The sequence below is a fragment of the Talpa europaea genome (assembly GCF_964194135.1).
Source record: "Talpa europaea genome assembly, chromosome: 9".
In the NCBI taxonomy this organism is placed as follows: domain Eukaryota; kingdom Metazoa; phylum Chordata; class Mammalia; order Eulipotyphla; family Talpidae; genus Talpa; species Talpa europaea.
Window position 1 is genome coordinate 4,720,142 of NC_140076.1, and position 19,383 is coordinate 4,739,524.

The 19,383-nt window shown below is 45.2% G+C and overlaps 1 protein-coding gene across 3 annotated transcripts in view; it reads left to right on the forward strand.

Annotated features, from left to right (window-relative positions):
* Window positions 1-1,746: 1,746 nt before the first annotated feature.
* Window positions 1,747-19,383, forward strand: part of KIF1B (kinesin family member 1B) — a gene marked incomplete at both ends in the record, with an annotated part of 109,814 nt that continues 92,177 nt past the window's right edge. For all 3 annotated transcript variants that reach the window (XM_084242122.1, XM_084242123.1, XM_084242124.1), the window contains one exon: window positions 1,747-1,852. In XM_084242122.1, coding sequence (XP_084098248.1) covers window positions 1,747-1,852 — 106 coding nt within the window. The remainder of the gene's footprint in view (window positions 1,853-19,383) is intronic.

Sequence of the window (19,383 nt, forward strand, 5' to 3'; positions counted from 1 at the left end):
ACAAGCGCAGTTTCTTCACGTGTCTCTAGGCTCCATGCGCCTCCTCCAGGTCTCCTGGCTCCATCCTGCTCCTTCCTCAGTCTCTTCTGCAGCTTCTCTCCCTGCTCAGCTCCACCCTCCCTTGGGTGAGGCAGGGAACCTCCCCCTTTCCTGGGCACCACCCTGTTACAATCTGAGAGATGACTATACTGTCCCAGACACAAGGATTTCAAATGATTGTGGTGCTGGTAAGGACATATGCTAGGACAGTGAGGTGTGGAGAGTGGCTTTTTTGTTTTTTTAAGATTTATTAATGCATATAAGAACAGGGGTACAGGCCAGAGGTGCGGGGTGTGAGAGGATTCACCAGAGACAGAGTGGGGAGCAGAAAAGGCAGACGTAACAAAATACACTGCTGAGGGGAACAGCAGGCAAGACAGGAGAGGTCTGCTGCGCCATGTGGGTAGCTCCCTGGCTGGGGATCGAACTCTAGCTGACGAGGATGCATATAGCTTCGTAGGTTGTGCCTTAACCCCCTGCACCACCAGGGAGGCCCAGCTTTTTTGTTTTTATTTATTTTGACTTTTCCAAGGGAAAGCCTTCATTGGTTGGTAGTTGTGTAGCTGGAGCCTAGAAAGATCTTTTGTTTTTTGTGGAAATTACTGAATGTTTTTTCCTCCCTTTTCCCACAAGATAGTGTTCATTTTGTTCTTCTGGGAGGGAAAGTTCCTCTGAAAAATGTTCACATTTTTTGTTGTGGCTTCATTATTCAGTGACTCGTCCCAATTTGATTCTGCCACGTCACTGACAGACTGACAGATCAGAGAAGAGATGCTGGGTCACCAGGTCGCCAGGCCGGGCACTGGGTGACTTTAGCTGCAGCCACACACAAATGCAAAGGTTCCTGGAAGGAGGCAGCTGGAGCTTATCTCTGTCCTTTGTTATTTAATTGTAGATGGGAAACCAAATGTTTAAACTAATTAAAGTTTAGAAAGTTCAGTGCATTTCTTCAAAGCAACATAATGAGTAGTTTTGCGAATGGAAAGTTAACTGTGTGAGGAATGCTCTTTAACAAGGAAACATTTTGTGTTTTTCCATATGTTACTGAAGATTGATCCAGAAAAAGAGGGCAGTGATGCCTGTTACTTTGTCCTGACATATATATTTGAGATGAAATGTGGGAACTTTCCAAGTTTGATAAAAAAAGTAGTGGGGGCCTCCCTGGTGACGCAGTGGTTGAGCGCTGGGTTGCGAAGCTGTCCGCGGTCTCTGCGGCACCGGTTCGATCCCCGGCTGCTCCCCTGCCACCGGAGGAGGGTCCCGCATGGCGTGCAGGCCTCTCCTGGCGCCCGCTGCTCCCCTCAGCAGTGTGCTTCAGTCCTTCTGCCTGTTCTGCTCCCCGCTCTGGCTCTGGTGAATTCTCTCACCCTCCCGTGCTTCTGACTGTACCCAGTGCTTGTCTAAATAAATAAATCTTTAAAAAAAAAAAAAAAAGTAATGGGCTGGGAAAACAAGTTTAATTTTTTTAAATTTCCTGTAGTTGATAACTTACTGTTGAATATACAAGATTTATAGGGAAGATTTAAAGCAGTGGACCCAGACATAGTGCTAAGATAGAAGGTGGTAATAAGTAGCTTTTATGCTCATTTTAAAAAATTCTAACTACCTTTAAAATTTTTTTTCTTTTTAGAGGAAACTTGGATATAACTTCAAAAGAAGGTTTGATTCTTTATCTCCGGACTGCGTCAACATAACAAGCCCCTCAGGATGTCGGGAGCCTCAGTGAAGGTGGCTGTCCGCGTGCGGCCCTTCAATTCTCGGGAGACCAGCAAAGAGTCCAAATGCATCATCCAGATGCAAGGCAACTCAACCAGTGAGTCCCTCCCTTCTTGCTGTGACTAGAACAAATGATGATTTGGTTGTTAACACTTCGAATTTTGCAATTCTGAATGACCTACTGCATACTTTCTCTGTGGTATTTGCTATAGCATAATTAAAAATGTGTACTGTTTTATTCTTTACAGCTGAAAAATCTCTGAAAACTGTACATGTGCTATTAAGTCGAAATCTTAATGATAACAAAGGTGAAAGCGGTGATTTATACAAAGTAATGACTTAGAATATACCTGTCGCGGCCCCAGGGTTGATTATTTTTCTTGATTTTAAGTGGCACTTGAACTTGCCAAGAGGATCTTAAAAGTTGCTCTCTTTCCTCATGATGGTTCTTTGAGTTGAATAACAGATGCAGATATAATAGATCTTAAACTTGTGAGTTATTGATAAGATTACTGTTGTAGAGCAACCCCGATACAAAACGGGGTGCCTGACTGTGGGTCCTCACCCGCGCGCTTAAAAGGACTTATCAATGCTCTACTGCAGGCACACGCGAAAGGTTAATAAAAGGTTTATTTACAAGGGAAGGGGAAATGAGGAAATGTCCAGCTCTGGGAGAAAAGTGGGAGACAAAGTTTTAAATGAGTCCTACCCGATCCGCCGATTAGGAATCCCAAAATGGCGCTCTGAGAGCTGGCCGCCAGCCAGGAGCGGTGAAGCCAGGAGGTGAGCGATCGCGAGCCAGAGAGCCAGCCCAAGGCCCACGTGTTTGGTTTTTTATATCCAACCTGGCTGCCCAACTCCACCCTCAGGTCCCAGCCACCCTCCCTTGGTGGTGATGGGATTTGTCTTTCCCAGAGTCTTGATGGCTTTAGTCTGGAGTGGGGGTGGAGTCCACAAAGCCTGTATAGGATTAACTCAGGACATCACTTCCCCCTAACATTACCAGTTATTATTTCCTAGCTTATTTTATAGAGTCACTAAGTTGAAAATGACTTACGCTGGTTTCTTTGATACCTGCACTGATAATTACCTGATAAGAATTGGTAGGCATATTATTACTTAGAGTAGTAGTAGGTTTTACCATCACGAACTCTTTTCAACTTTGTGATAAAGTAGAATTGTCATTTTTCCGGAAAGAAGTTAATGGTGAATTGTTGGGGAGACCCTTCTGATTTGTGCTGATTTGTAGTTAGGGTTTGCACAGTATTGAACTGAATATTTAGCCAAATGGATCTAGCTAATCCTCTCTATTTCATTCCAGTTTTCGTGTTTGTGCTGCCTACGTGAGCATATTAAAGTCTGACTATTGATAGTTTATTTCTATGGAAAATACATTTAATTGTAACTTAATTTGAAGGGATTTTTGCTTATTGGCATGTGCCTCTAAATTTGCTGATATATATCATGCGTTTTTTTTTTTTTTTCTCTTTAATTTTATTATGGTAACAGTGGTTTATAACACTGTACATGGGTTAGGGGTACAGGGTCATATCTCTTGAGATGCATATCACCACCCCACACCCACTCCACAGTCTTCCACAGCCCATGGGCCACTCTACTGTCCACTCTCCATGTTCTGCTCCACCTCTGGAAGCCTTAATTCTACAGGCAGATTTCTAGACTTTGTTATTGGTTTGGTTTTGACTTACCCTTAGTTTTTGTCTCTTTATAATCCACTTTTTAAAAAGAGATTTATTTATTTGTGCATACAAGAGCTGGGGTATAGACCAGAGGTGTGGGGGAGGGGAGAGTAGGTGAGAGGATTCACTAGAGCCAGAGTGGGGAGCAGAACAGGCATATGTACTGAAATACACTGCTGAGGGGAGCAGCCGGTGAGACAGGAGAGGTCTGCTGTGCTCTTGGGTCACCTCCCTGGCTGGCCGGGGATCAAACTCATACTGCAGTAGCTGCGGATAGCTTCATAATGTTGCGTCTTAACCCTTTGCACCACCAGGGAGGCCCCGATGTGTGAGGTTTTCTTCTAGAGATTAAGCAGCAACATCTTCAAGATAGTTTTTTCCCTTTTGCTCAGCTGCACAGTATAGGTAATAGCTTATTTTTTAGTCTTGACCACACTGTATATTTTAAATAACTGGATAGTATAATTCATGTTTATAATGTGTAAAAGTTGTTTCCTTCGTGATCTTAGCATGAAAGAATGTGCATTAAGTTGAAAGGGCCTTCCTCATTAGCAGGAATCTAGGTGTGCGGTGGTGTGCTGAGTACTAAAAAAAATGAACGCATCTCCAGGAGAACATACTGTCAGAGCATGTGGTAAAATTAAAGGTGTCTGGCCCTACTCCTGGGTTTCTGCAGTTTTGGACAGTTATGAGAAATAGATGTGGTCCTGTCTGATTTTGAAGCTATTTTTCAGTCATCTGAATGAAAGCTCAGTAAGAGATTATTGATGGTGAATGTTTGGTGTTTGAACTCAGTTTCTGAGACATGGAGCTCCCTTGCTGACCTTATTATTTTGATTACATAGAAAATAATGTCAATTTAGGGAAAAATAGGAGTTTGTGAGTTTCATTTATCCATTCTTGCTCATCTCCAGAATTGAAAATGTTGATATTTTTGGATGAAATATTAAAGGAGAAATGCCTGGTTTTTATTAAAAGAAATTAATACTTTGGTTAGAATAGCTAATACTTTGCTATGGCTCACAGGGTTTGGAATAATTTGGCTTCCTGCGAAGGGTGTTCTTGGAAAGCTAATTATCTAATTTTATGAGAAACTTTTTCTGTAGAAATTTTGGCAATTTTGGTTTTCTATTAAAGTTTTCTGTTTCTGTTTAATGTGGCAGCTTCTTAGTTATTTAACTATGTAATACAAATAATTTTGAAGTGGAAGATTTTCAGTGAGCCACTTGTTATGTTTAGAAAGTATTAGTGGCTTGTTTTTTTTAGGGAAAAAAAAAACACTGACATTAAGATCTAGAGAGAGCGTGCATTTCGAACCTAAAATTGTTTTAAAAAAATTAAATGAATTCGCTACAGCAAAATTTTTGTTACACAAAAATACATGAAGCGATATGTGATAGCTGCATTAAAAGGCAGCTATGTGAGTGGCCTCCCTGGCAGTGCAGGGGTTCAGGTCTCAGCACTATCAAGCTATCACCAGCCGCTGCATCCTGAGTTCGATCCCTGGCCAGGGAGGTGACCCACATGGCGCAGCAGACCTCGCCTGTTTCCCTGCTGCTCCCCTCAGCAGTGTATTTCAGTAGATCTACCTGTTCTGCTTGCCACTCTGTCTCTGGTGAATCCTCTCAGACCCTACCCCCGTACCTCTTGGCCTACACCCCAGTTTTGTACACATAAATAAATAAAAATAAATCTTTAAAAAAAAAAAGCAGCTCTGCGGCGAGTCTGGGCTGTTGCTCACAGAGATTATAGCTGATTGCAGATGGAATGCAGTGGAATGTTCCTGCTATGAGGTCTTTCCTGATAATGTAGAAGAGGGTGAAGGGGTACTTGGTACATATTAGTTATCAGACAAGTTAATTTTGCTTTACCTTTCTCTTGTCATGTGCTATACCATTTTCTTCCTGAATGTTTGTTCAAATATATACAAAATAATCATTTCTGTAAATGTTTTTTGAAATGTATCAGTGCAAAATGAGACTGGGGTCTCTGGAGGGCCTGGCTTGGCTAAGTCCCAATTTTTTGCAGCCAGTAGTGGCATATTCCCCTCCTTCCTGGACCAGCTTTCCCTGCAGACTTGCAGAGGCTGAGTCCCTGGCGTGTGCCTGGCAGCAGCTCTGCTCCAGTGAGCTCCGCAGTGTGATGTCCTTACTCAAGGGGAAAAGGCAAAGGAAGACAGCTTACCAGCTGTCCACACGGGTCTGCCCACCCTCACCCCTTTTCAGGTCATCGTGTTGGGCACCGTTATTCCACGTACCGATACGTGATATAAGGCACTCACATGTATAACTTAAAAAAATGCCCTTCATTCTGAAAACAAAAGCAGTCAAATTATTAGGAAATACATAAAGCACAAAGCAGAACAAAATCACTTCCAGCCTCACCATTCAGAGTTGCCATTGAATCTTTGTGTTTTCCTCTCACCTTGTAATATATTAAGCTTGTTATATAATTGGGATATTACATACTGTTTTGTAACTTGCTTTTTGAAATCTAAAATCTTAATGTTAAGTATTTTCTATATAACTTCTAGTGATGATATACAATTTTTTAATATGGATATATCAGATTTGATTTTGTTGTTTTTTTCCTTATGTGACACTCTAACATTCTTGAAGAGAAATGTCTGTGTACATTTCTGGATAATTTTCTGAGCAAAAAATCTTTCGAGGTATGATTAATTGAGTGAAGATACTCACATTTTATTAAAAATATTTACAGGAAGTAATATCTCTAATAGGTATATTTTATGTTATAAGCAGATTATTTCGGTGTAATTACAGATTTTAATATTCAGAATAGACATTAGAAACCTAGAGTGTCTCTAAATACTGATCATTTAAAATTGCATAGTGATCTAGCTAGATGCAGCAGCTCAAATAGCCCCCTCATGCAGAAAGGGGGTTGCATAGAGTTGGATGGTTAGAAAATGGATGGTTAGGAAATTACTGAAAATATGTAAAGATGGATTGAAAGGACTTTAAGAATATGTAGTTCATACTTAAATTATTTCCTATTTTAACTATACAGTATTATTATATTATTATTATTATTATTATTATTATTATTATTATTATTATTATTATTGCAGTTAATGCAAAGGCTGACCCTGGTTAAGCCCACCTGCTTATTTTTACCTGGAAGACAAATAGAAGTGGACTTTTTCATTAAGTCATACAACTTAATGAATCATATCATTCATTAATATCTTTAAGCAATAGACAGGGCCTCACCGTGTGAGTGCTCTGCTTCAATAATAAACATTTCTTATCTTGTTCTAGTTTATTTTCATTGCCTTAATATACAAAACTTTCACAGCTCTCTACCACTCATTAGAATGGCACTGCTTGACTGGCTTTTACTAATAGGGACAGTTAGCTGTGAGGACAGGACTGTTTTGGTCTTTTCTCAGAACCTAGCCTAGTGACTTTATTTAATAAACATTCAGTGAATGAGTAGATGAATCAATGAATATTGAGTGAGATCTGAAAATGTATACAGAAAAGGGTCTATACCTGAGCACAAAGCTTATAAAATAGTTGTAAAATATCCACTCTTATTTATCAACAGTTCATTAATTTATTGAGTAAAATCTTTAATATTCCTTCACAACATGATTTTAACGGCCATGTAGTAATCTAGTTTATTCTGGAACCATCCTTCGCTGGTCCCCCATTATCAGACACTGGAGCCACTTCTGAGGATTGCAGTGAAGGAGAGTGTCAGCCCCATAGGGCGGGGCCAGAAATTGTTTCTGGAAGACTTTATGCTGCTGTTGGCATCTCTACCTGCCTGTCTAATATTTCATACTGGACATGCCCTAAATTAAATTTCTGATAATATCCTCTTCCTGTTCTGCCCCCTTGCATTCTCCCCAACTCAGCAATGGCAGCTTTCTTTGTAATTTAGGACAAGACACCCTGTAATCACCCCCGACACCTCTCTGCTCTATCCAGTCCATCAGAAAGTCCAGAATCTGACCACCTTTACCCCTGCACAGGCCTCCTCGGTATCCTGGCCTCAGGCCTTGTCCCCAGGCCATCCATTCTCAGCAGACCATCCCTCACAGAGCGGAGCTGTGCTGAGCTTTTGCTCTGAATTCTGACATGGCTTCCACTTCACCCAGAATAAACGCGGGAGCACATCACTGCCTCTCCTTCCCTCTACCAGACCTGCTGTCTCCCTGATTCCCTGTTTGATGGAGTGTCAGGTACATCCCCCACGTCTTAAGTTTTCTTCAGGAACTTGATCTTAGTGCTCTGGAGTGTTCTATTTATGAATTGATCATTTTTGACTCACCCTCTGTTTTTTGTTTGTTTTTAAAGACTTATTTATGCACACAAGAGCTGGGGTACAGGCCAGAGGTACGGGGGGGGGGGGGAGGTGAGAGGATTCACCAGAGACAGAGTGGGGAGCAGAACAGGCAGATTGACTGAAATACACTGCTGAGGGGAGCAGCGGGTGAGACAGGAGAGGTCTGCTGCACCATGTGGGTTGCTCCCTGGCTGGCCGGGCATCAAACTCGTGCTGCAGTGGCTGGCTTCATAGGCTGCGTCTTAACCCTTGCGCCGCCAGGGAGGTCCTGACCCACCCTCTGTTGCTAGGCTCTTGAGCCTTAGGTTCTTCATTGAGCAAGTTGGGTATCACTAGGCCTGCCCAGCCGAGGCCCCCATTGATTGTGAGGCATGGGACCTGCTGTACCGAGGATGAGGTGCTCTAATGTTTATGGGTCATTTGGCACTGACTTGTTTTCGGTGGGAATCTAAGTTGAAAGGCAGTAGCCGTTGAACCTGCATCGGAGTAGGCCTTTCGTGTTGTGTATTCAGAACTGCATAGTGGATCATCAAAACGTCTTTGGTTACCTCAGTTTTCATGTCTGTATCCCCAAGCAGCAAAGAATCATGTAGGAAACAATCCTTTTTCTTTGCTACTATGTATCTCACATTCTTAATCTTTTGAAGTTGCCTTAATTAATACCCACTCTGGGGCCTCCCCTGATGGCGCAGTGGTTGAGCGCTGGCCTGTGAAGCTGCCCCCAGCCTCTGCGGCGCCTGTTAGATCCCCAGCCGCCAGTGAGGGTCCCACATGGCGCGCAGACCTCACCTGCTGCGCCTGTTGCTCCCCTCAGCAGTGTACTTCGTCCGTCTGCCTGTCCTGTTCCCCGCTCTGGCTCTGGTGAATTCTCTCACCCTCCCACACTTCTGACTGCACCCAGTGCTTGTATAAATAAATAAATAAATAAATAAATCTTTAAAAAAAAATACCCACTCTGGGCTACATGTGGCCTTCAGATAGGCATTTGTGTTTTCCACAGAAAAAGTGGGCAAGTTCATTTAAAAAAAAAAAAAAAAAGCGGGCCTCCCTTGTGGCGCAGGCAGTTGAGCACAGCCCTGTGAAGCTGTCCGCAGCCTCTGCAGTGCGGGTTCGATCTCAGCCAGCTGGGGAGATACCCACATGGTGCAGCAGACCACCCCTGTCTCACCTACTACTCCCCTCAGCAGTGTTTCAGTCAGTCTGCCTGTTCTGTTCCCCGCTCTGTCTCTGGTGAGTCCTCTTACCTTCCCGCACATCTGTCCTGTACCCCGGTTCTTGTATGCATGAATGAATAAATCTTTTTTAAAAAAATGCCTCTTTTGCTGTTCTCTGAATGTCTTGGAGCTCATTTTGGTAAGTCCACGCCAGCACCATGGCACCGATGGCTTTTTTGGTGGTTGCCAGTGAGGTGGTAATGCGGGGCTGGAGCTGGGGCTGGCCCGGCTGGAGGGATTGAGAGACCATGGGAGGGACCGCAGCTTCTGCTCATGTGGTGACCAAGTGGGTCTTTGTAGACTTCATTTTGGAAGTGTATCGAGATTTGTGCTGATGCTCTGAAAGCACTTCTGGTGGCTGGAAACGACTCTTTGCTGTTTCGGAGGAAGGCTGCGTGCACAGGTGGCTGGAATAAGAAACATGAAGTCCGGTTCTGTGAGCGCCGGTAGGGAATTGGGTTTCTGTTATTCAGCAAGCAGAGCTGGGAGGCTTTCGGGAAGTTTTTAGTCTTGTCTGGGATCAATAACCATCGTGGTGCAATGACTGTGAGGAAAGCTTGGAATGCAGAGGGGTAGTCAGGAGAGGAGGGAGCGTCTGGGACATTGTTCTGGTCTGAGTCCGAGAGTTTTTGTAACTGAAAATAGTCGAGGAATCAGAATGGGTGAAGGGAAAACAAAAGCTTCCTTTACTTTTTAGATTGCCTTTTAGTGGGAAAAATTAAAAAAACCCAAACCACATTCGTCATCCCCAGCAACAGCAGTAGGCACCTAAAGACACTTAGGGATTTTAACTCACTCAGTCCCCACAGAAGCCAGTCCCCACAGAAGCCTGTGGCAGGTGCTCTTGCTCCCCCCCCCCCCCGTCAGACCACGGCATACATACGGCTGACTCACTGGGCTCACCCGCCTAGGAATTGGGACACCCAGAAAATGAACCCTTGCTGTCTGGCTCCAGAGCAGAGTCCTCACTCAACTGTCAGATTAAAGTTTGTCTCACCTTTCTGCCGTGGACGCCTCCCAGTGAGCTCTATTATCCCCTCCTCTGCCGTCGTGTCCAGGTCCGAGTCTCCAAAGAGCCGGCACAGCTGTGAAGTTCTTCATGCAGGTTTTGGCGTCTGGGAAGCCACTCAGAGCAGCAGGAAGGCTCCCAGACTGCGTGGTGGGGAGAGAGCCTCACGCTGCGCCCCAGAGGCTTTGGGGCCGTCCTTAGGCCACCTTGGAGGAGGCGGCAGCAGCCGGGAACACAAGGCTGTGGGAGGTGGATGCTGAAGTTGTCGAACCAAGGGGGCGTGTCAGGAGAAGGTTCTCCAAGGCCCGTGGCCGCTTCACTGGGAGAAGTTTTGCTGGCGGCTTTTAAGAAGTCACTGAAGAACAACACCTGAGGCGACTTGGAGCAGCAGGGGACAGTGAGGTGATTGAAATCGTGCAGATGGCGGTGTAGCAGAGAGGCTCTGCTTTTGGAACCTTGGATGACCGTGACTGTAGAATGAGTGCCACCGGAAATGCCACACTGAGGAGCACCACAGGGGGGTCAGGCCGCCCCCTCTGAGCAAGAGATGGGCGGGCCTCTGTCCAGCTGGAGGGGGCGGCGTGGGTCTGGAGAGTTTGATGGTTTTGGGGGGAATGACAGCTTTGTCATGGCGGAAACTACACTGGTCGAGGCGGCTTTGGTGGCAGCACGGTGGTGGAAGTGGGGCAAGTGTGGTGGCTGGCATGGATTGGTAATGATGGAAGCTGTTTGAGCAAATGCAAGAATCAATTTCAAATTTTGGACCCTTGAAAGGAGGAAACTTAAGAGGCAGAAGCTCTGGCCCTAGGGGTTGAGGCCAGTGCTTTGCCGAACCTCGGAACCAAGGTGGCTATGGTGACTTGGGCAGCAGCTGTAGCCGTGACGGTGCTTGGCAGGCGAGGAGAGCCAGGGACGTACAGGGTACAGCAGCCGAGCCCCGTGGTGGCAGGGCCTCGGCGCTGCAGGGAAGACACGCTCTAGGCCTGCTCGTGTGGGCAGACTCGAGGGCTGTGCTTGTGACTCGTTATAACAGGTTATTTAGGTTTCTGTTCTGTGGAACATGCAAAGCATCCCTACAGGGGGTTTTAATGTAGATTTTTGGGGAGGGGCACCAGTCTGCTGTTTGCTAGAAAGTAATAGTCTGATCATGATGCTGAATAAATGTACCGTTTTAAAATAAACTATTTTAACATCTCTTCTGGATACAGAGAAACTGAATAAAAAAGGCATTATTATTATTAATGCCGACATCTTTGGGTCACTTAGAATGAATGAGAGGCCTTCCTGTTATTCAAATTATTCAGATTTGTTCAGGAAGAGCAGAATTGTTGCTAATTGGGAATTTGTTTAATGATGAGTGTAGCTAGCTAGCATGTTTATTTTATATCTAATTGGTGATTCTGTGAAATTACAGCATTGGTAGTTTTTATTTTCCTACTGTATATTTTTAATACTCTGGGATTGTGTATCTAGTGAACACAGAGTATATTTAGCCTGTTTGGTATCTAAATGTGTTGTTTTAAGAGATTAAATAACTTTATGATTGTAGGTGTTTTGCTCCAAATCTACCTTATGGCAGTATGCTTTACGCCATTCTTGTATACATTAAGAAATAATATATTTCCCTTTCAAAACCTGTGCTTATTTGGGTTTTAGTTTTACAGTTTGGAAATGCAAATGGTGTGCAGAATACTTTCACAGCCATTTTTCTTAATTTTGGATATAGGAAACTTTTGGAAGAGGAAGTTTGCGCTGAAGATGTCACTGGGATTTCTAAGGAGCCTAAACCACTCTGCTAGGAAAGTTAATATAAAGTTACAGTGTTGCCACAATGATAAGTTAATTGTAGTTGTGGGCAAATTCTCTAGTTTGCCAACAACAGTGTAATTGCTACATAGAGGCTTCCAGATATTAGATAAACAAAATTCATTCTAGAGAATAAAAAAAGGCTTTTAAGTACAAACCTTGTTTTGACTGCCTTATTTTCTAGGGTTTAGTGATGAAAACATTTCTGCATCTTTATGTGAAGTAGCAGCTGGAAAGAAGTCAAGGGAAAAAGGGCGTTTGGGGGCACTTTACAGGCTAATTTTGACTTGCGAGGACTCCAGGAAAGAAGTCTTGTAGTTTCATCAATAAACTAAATGAAACATATAGGATCTTTCGTGATCGTTACTTGAATGGCATTTCCGCTTCTTCTGGGGAAGGCCCTCCGTCCGGGTCGGCCTTTCCACGCAGGGGCCTGTCCTGTCCCCTCGCTCCTTGACCAGCTCTCCTGAGGTGTAAGGAAAGTCAGCTGCCCGTGCAGAATAAAAAGCTTGAACACAAAAGGGGGAGGAGCAGTGAACACTGTAGGGAGGGTAAGCATGAGGACATCTTCCCTTTGGATTTGGAAAAAGTAGTCCGCTCTTCAAGTCTGAGTGGCTTTTCAGGCTTTTATTGAGCTTTTTACACCATATGTAGTGCGGCACCCGGGTACACAGCAGGCGGCAGGCTGGGGGCTGGGAGGCCTGCCAGCCTCCCAGCCCCCGCGAGTCTTCACTCTTTCTGGGCTCTCTAGCGTTCTCTCGTGGGCTCTGTTCTCTGCTTCTCCTTTGTTGCTCTGCTGCTTCGCCACTCCTCTCGTTCTGCTGGCATCCCATGACACCACCCTTATAAGCCTAGTCTCTCAGCCCAGGTGCACCCACTTACACATACCCACACCCCACTCCAGGTGCCCGCCATCATGTAGGATTGCAGGGATCTATCATTAATGCTAATAGCAGGAGGGCAGAAAATCCTGATAATTTTCACTTACCCTACACACCCTGTGAAACTTTCTGTCTGGGTGGCTTTGAGGCTAATGACTGAAGAGCTCAAGTTGACCCAAATCTGAGCTGTCCAGGATCACCCTGCATGTTCTTTTACTTTTGTTTTATCTATTACAGACAGTGATAACCAGGGGGGTGTGTATTTAGCATGTTACTATTCTGAGTTTTCTAACACAGCCAGTGAGCCAGCTTCCTGGGAGTCAGGCCTGCTGCCATCTCCAAATTCTACTGATAACTTTTACTTTTAGTCATTGATTACAGATAGAGCAGGAGTTTCATGCCACGGGGGTCATTCCCTGCCTTTTCACCCTTTCACTTCCCAAACCATGAATTTCCATCACCCTGGGTCATTCTAGCAAATCCAGCTTCTCTGACACCAACCAAATAGGGTGTCTAGACCCAGTTGCAATCTGTGTGTGTGTGTGGTGTGTGTGTGTGTGGGTGGGAGAGGATGGGGGAGGGTTGCGGCTTTCCTCATACCAACAAGCATTTCTCAGCCCCCAGGAAGGGGTCAGAGAATTCAACTCAGTTCTGGCACCATCTCCTGCATGGAGAGGGCATTAGATTCCACAGCTGAAGGATTTAGTCTATAATTGCCCTGCATTTAGGGTGCTAATCGCAAGCCCAGGCGATTATTATTTTTTTTTTTTTTAGATTTTTATTTTTATTTATTTACACATGCACTGGGTACAGTCAGAAGCGCGGGAGGGTGAGAGAATTCACCAGAGCCAGAGCGGGGAGCAGAGCAGGCAGAAGGACCGAAGAACACTGCTGAGGGGAGCAGCGGGCGGCAGGAGAGGTCTGCGCGCCATGTGGGACCCTCCTCCGGTGGCCGTGGAGCAGCTGGGATCGAACCGGCGCTGCAGAGGCTGCAGGCAGCATCGCAACCCAGCGCTCAACCGCTGCGCCACCAGGGAGGCCCCCAGGCGATTATTTGTGTTTCTGACCAACTGGCTACAGATTGGCTAGTTGGCTTCCCCTTAGACTTCAGTGCCAGTCGAAATCCCAGGTTGGTGTTTCCACTGTAGACCAAGTCAGCACAAGTGTGTCCAAGTCAGAAGCACAGGACTTCTGAGAGGCTGGCTAGAAACCAGAGGTGCCCGGGTCCCCTCCTCAGGTTCAATTAATTTGCTAGACCAATTGGCAGAACTCAGGAAATTCATTTACTCACTAGGTCACCAAATTATTACAAAGATATAAGCTCAGGAAAAGCCAGATGGGAGAGTGCATGGAGCAAGGTTTGGGGGAAGGGCATGCCCCATCCATGCCCTCTCCAGGTACACCATTCTCCCCACTCTCCATGTGCTCACTGTAGGATAAGTAAAGTATCAGGCTTTTCTGCCATCCCGCCATTAGGATTGATGACGGATCCCTGTGGTCCCAAATGCATGCCTGATGGCGGGCACCTGGAGTAGGGTGTGGGCATATGTAGATGGGATACACCTGGGCTAAGACGGGGCTTATAATGGCGGTGTCACAAGGACGCCAGCAGAGCAGAGTCAGAGAGAAAAAGGAAGAACAGAGCGAAAGGAACCAGCAGAGAAGTAGAGGCCATGAGAGAACGCCAGAGGACCCAGAAAGAGTAAAGCTACGCTGGGGGCTGGGAGGCCTGCCAGCCTCCTGCCCCCTCACCCCTAATCCCCTTCCCCTCGCACCCCTGCCTGGTAAACTCCCAATAAATGTACCTGGTAAACTCCCAATAAAACCCTGAAAAGGCTACTGAGGGCTCCAGGACTCTCTCCTCCCATCCTCAGAGAACCTGTCCTGTGGCCTTCCTGCTGCTGCACTCACCACCCAGAATTTCTCTGAAGCCCCTTCTTTGGGGCTTTTATGGAGGCTTTGTTATATAGGAATGATTGATTAGCTAATTGGCCATTGGCATTTGAATTCAATCTCCAGCCCTCCCCCCTGCCTGGGCATGGTGGAGAGCGTGGGTGGGACTGCAAGTTCTTTTTTTTTTTTTTTTTTTTTTTTTATAGAGGCATGCTTTATTTATTTGTTTGCTGGTTTGTTTGTTTGTTTTGTTTATACATGCACTGGGCACAGTCAGAAGCGCGGGAGGGTGAGAGAATTCACCAGAGCCAGAGCGGGGAGCAGAGCAGGCAGAAGGACCGAAGTACACTGCTGAGGGGAGCAGCGGGCGGCAGGAGAGGTCTGCACGCCATGTGGGACCCCCCTCCGGTGGCCGGGGAGCAGCCGGGGATCGAACCGGCGCCGCAGAGGCCGCGCGCAGCTTCGCAACCCAGCGCTCAACCGCTGCGCCACCGGGGAGGCCCGGGACTGCAAGTTCTAATCCTCTAATCACACATTTGGTTCTCCAGGGCAACCAGCCCCCCACCCTTAGGCTCACCTCATTCACATAACAAAAGACCCCTTTATCACTCTCTATACTTTGGAAATTCCAAAGTTTCTTTGAGCCCTGAACCAGAAACTATAAAGACCAAGTTGAGGACCTCCCTGGTGGTGCAGGGGTAAAGGACTCAGGGCTATCAAGCTATCAGCCACTGCAGCATGAGTTCAATCCCTGGCCAGGGAGCTACCCACATGGCATGACAGACCTCTCCTGTCTCGCCCGCTGCTCCCCTCAGCAGTGTATTTTAGTAGATCCGCCTGTTCTGCTCCCCCACTCTATTTCTGGTGAATCCTCTCACCCCCAGCACCTCTGGCCTACACCCCAGCTCTTGGACGCATAAGTAAATAAACATAAATTTAAAAAAATAATAATTAAAAAAATAAAATAGAGACCAAGTTGATATGAGAAATATATTTTGGTCATCTGAATAACCAAATACATATTTTTCTTACACATCATAGTTTGCACCAGCACTTCTCTCTCTCTCTCTCTCTCTCTCTCTCTCTCTCTCTCTCTCTCTCTCTCTCGTTACGCAGTCTGACAGAATTGTTGTTCTAACAATTATAAGTTTGAGTTTAGTTTATTTGGATAAAAACAGTGAGTCATTGATACTAAAAATACAGTACTTGATTGGGAGTGACTTGTAGTTCTAAGTTATTTTGACCTAAAGACCCTTGGGTGCTGTCTGCACAGAGGAAGGCAATGCTGGGGTTTAATTTCTTTCTGAAGATTGGGCTGTGGAGGTGCAAAGAATGGGGACCCCAAGTTGAACTCTTCTTCATTCCTGGGTTGATGAGGCTGGCTTTGCCCACTGGCAGCAAATTTTGCAGAGCTGCTTCCCGGACCTCAAGTCTACGCAGATGGCTTTGCTCTCTTGTCTGCTGGAGCAGGGAAGGGTTTGTTCCCGGGACACTTTGCAGTTTGCACACACCAAGTCAGACTTGACTGACTCAAAAATCACCTCTTTTATATTTGTTTCCTTTTTATATTCTTTGTGTGTTCATGAAGTTACCCCCATGCTCACCTAGTGTGACTCTACCGCCATTTGAATGTATCAGTATGTATTTTGTGTTATTATAAATCTGTCTCTTTCCTTGGCCATAAATTCTAGAAGGGAGGAAATAACTCTTCAGCTTGCCTTTGTACCCTCAGCACAGTGCCTGATAGTCTGTACTTAATAAGTGTTCTCAGTAAAGGTGCCTAGTGAATTATAGTGCTGTTTAGCTTTTCCTTCCTTAAAATAAGGTGTTGCCAACACTAATGATAAAGGACTGATCACAAAAATCTACAAAGAACTGATGAGACTCAACAAAAACAAAGAAAATAATCCAGTCAAAAAATGGGCAGAAGAGCTGAAAAGAAACTTCTCTGAAGAGGAAATGCAAATGGCCAACAGGCATATGAAAAAATGTTCAACATCACTTGTAATCAGGGAAATGTAAATCAGAACTACAATGAGGTACCATCTTACACCAGTGAGAATGGCACATATTAAAAAAAACTAGCAACAACAAATGTTGGCGAGGGTGTGGAGAAAAAGGAACTCTCCTGCACTGTTGGTAGGAGTGCAAACTGGTCCAACCACTATGGAGAGCTGTGTGGAGATTTCTGGACCTACTAAACATAGAGCTTCCGTATGATCCTGCAATTCCACTCCTAGGTATTTACCCAAAGGACACAGAAACATCAATTCCAAAGAGCACCTGCACCCCTATGTTTATAGCAGCACTGTTGACAATAGCTCAGCTTTGGAAACAACCCAAATGCCCAAAAATAGATGACTGGATCAAGAAGATGTGGTCCATATACACCATGGAATATTACTCAGCAATCAAAAAAGATAAACACATGCCATTTGCAGCAACATGGATGGCGCTGGAAGGGATCATGCTCAGCGAAATAAGCCAGAAAGAAAAAGAAAAATACCGGATGGTCTCACTCATAGCAGGGATCTAGAAAACTTAAATAAGGGACCGGGAAAAAGAATAACTATAAGAAAGAAAATATCAAAATTGACAAACAACTATGAACCAGAGACACTCTATGGCGGGTGGCGGGCAGGGAAAGGAGGGCTTGGGGTCAAAATAAGGGGGTTGTAATTGTATGGGGAATATAAAAAATAAAATTTAAATTAAAAAATTAAAAAAAATAAAATATGTGTATATCAAAAAAAAAGAAAAAGCTGCTATGAACATTGATATATATAAAAAAATAAGGTGTTGAGATCTTTTGCAATAATCCTCCTGAGAAAGGCCAATGTTAACATGAAAGCTAGCATTATTTCAAACTTGAAGTATTAGTACAGAGGAGATGGGCATGGGAAAGACAAGGCAGAAAGATCAGGAAAAGTGGACTTGTCTGGATGGAGGGCCATTGTACAGTGTTTTTGTTGAAGGTGTTTGAGTGATGTGGTCATGATTTTCTTTTTTTGTTTGTTTTAAAGATTTATTTATTTATTTATACAAGCACTGGGTATAGTAAGAAGCGTGGGAGGGTGAGAGAATTCACCAGAGCCAGAGCAGGGAACAGAACAGGCAGACGGACGGACTGACTGAGGACACTGCTGAGGGGAGCAGCGGGCGTGGCAGGAGAGGTTTGCACGCCATGTGGGACCCTCGCCGGTGGCCGGGGATTGAACTGGCACTGCAGAGACTGCAGGCAGCTTCACAGCCCAGTGCTCAACTGCTGCGCCACTGGGGAGGCCCTGGTCATGATTTTCAACAAAGATTCAGCCTGTGCTTTTGAGTCCCCTCTCTGTGCTGGATACTGGCCCGGGTGCTGAGCCCTGAGCCCTTCTTTTGAACGTACATTTCAGGGGAGCTACTTGGGAAGATGAATGCTGAGAGTATCAGCATATATTAAAATCTTTTGGTGTTTGTCATATGACTTATGCCCCTTTGGTGTCTATCTAGTGTGTGAGGTCAAGAATCTGTTTCACACCTACACAAGAATCCTTATGCAAGGTAAAAATTTGTTGTTTCTGGAACACTGGAGAAAATTTTGCAGCAACAAATTTCAGTAGCAAGAGATTTTTTGTCTATCATAAGATTCCATATTTCCTGCAAAATATAACTTTAGGAGACAAGTCTAAAGATCCAGAGAAGAGGAATTTCCAACCTTTGTCCACTCTTCTGCCTCCATTGCATTACCTTTGACTTTGCCTTTCCCGGGATTGTTAGCACGTCTTCTTTGCCTGCACTTTCAAACCCGGTTATCTTTCCTTCTGTTTCCTGTTCAACCAAACTGCTGTTTCCTAAAAGTTATACTTCTACTCTCTAGATTGGAATTTACATTCCATTTTCCCCCAGAGATCAATATTTCTTTCCAGAAGCTGAAGAAGTTGGCTGCTCAGGGAGAAAAGACTAAGGAAGCAAGTGAGGAGAGAACTACATTCTGTTCACAAATAAGCGTCCCCACCTACGAAGTGTCAGCGCCGCAGGTGATATAGAAAGAGGGGGCGTGCTGTCCCGCCATGAAGAAGTGACACTCTGTAAGGAAAGGAAAACCCCATGTGGGTTTTTCTAGTGTTCTCTGGTCCTGAATGTCTAGCATGTTTCAGACACTGAAACATAGGGATAGAGCAGTGAATGAAACGAATTCTGGTCTCATGGAACCAACATTCCAGTGAGTCAGGAGAAACCAGCTAGTCTTGAACGCCAGGAAGAAGACTAAAGCAAGCTAACTGGTTGGAGAGGAAGTGGGGATCAACTTAGCTAGTCTGGCCAGAAAAGGGCCATCCGACAAGGTGACGCTTGAACTGACCCATGTGAAGTTAGGGAACAGGTCAGATCCCAGGAGCAAAGCGTTCCTGGTAGAGCAGCCAGTGCAAAGGCCCTGAGGTGGGCGGCCTTTTAGTGGGAGGGGTAACTCTGGAGAGGTGGTCAGAGAGGGCGTGGGAGAGGGGCAATTGTAAAGCCCAATGGCATATGTTCAGTGTTTGATGGGAAGCTATTTGAGGGGTTCCCAAGAGGCAGGATTGCTCTGCATTACCTTTAAGAAAGACTACTGCCTGCACTGTCCAGTGCCAGGGCAAACGGGGAGCCCAGTGAAGAGGCACTTGGTCACCCAGGAGTGAGAAGGTGGTTTGCACCAGGAGGTAATGGTGGTGCTGGGGAGAAGCCATGAGATGCTGGACACATTTCAAAAGTAGAGCTGACAGGGTGGACAGAGGGGCAGAATAAGAGAAGAAAGTCAAAGGTGACTCCACAATCATCTGTGAAAAGTTGCTTGT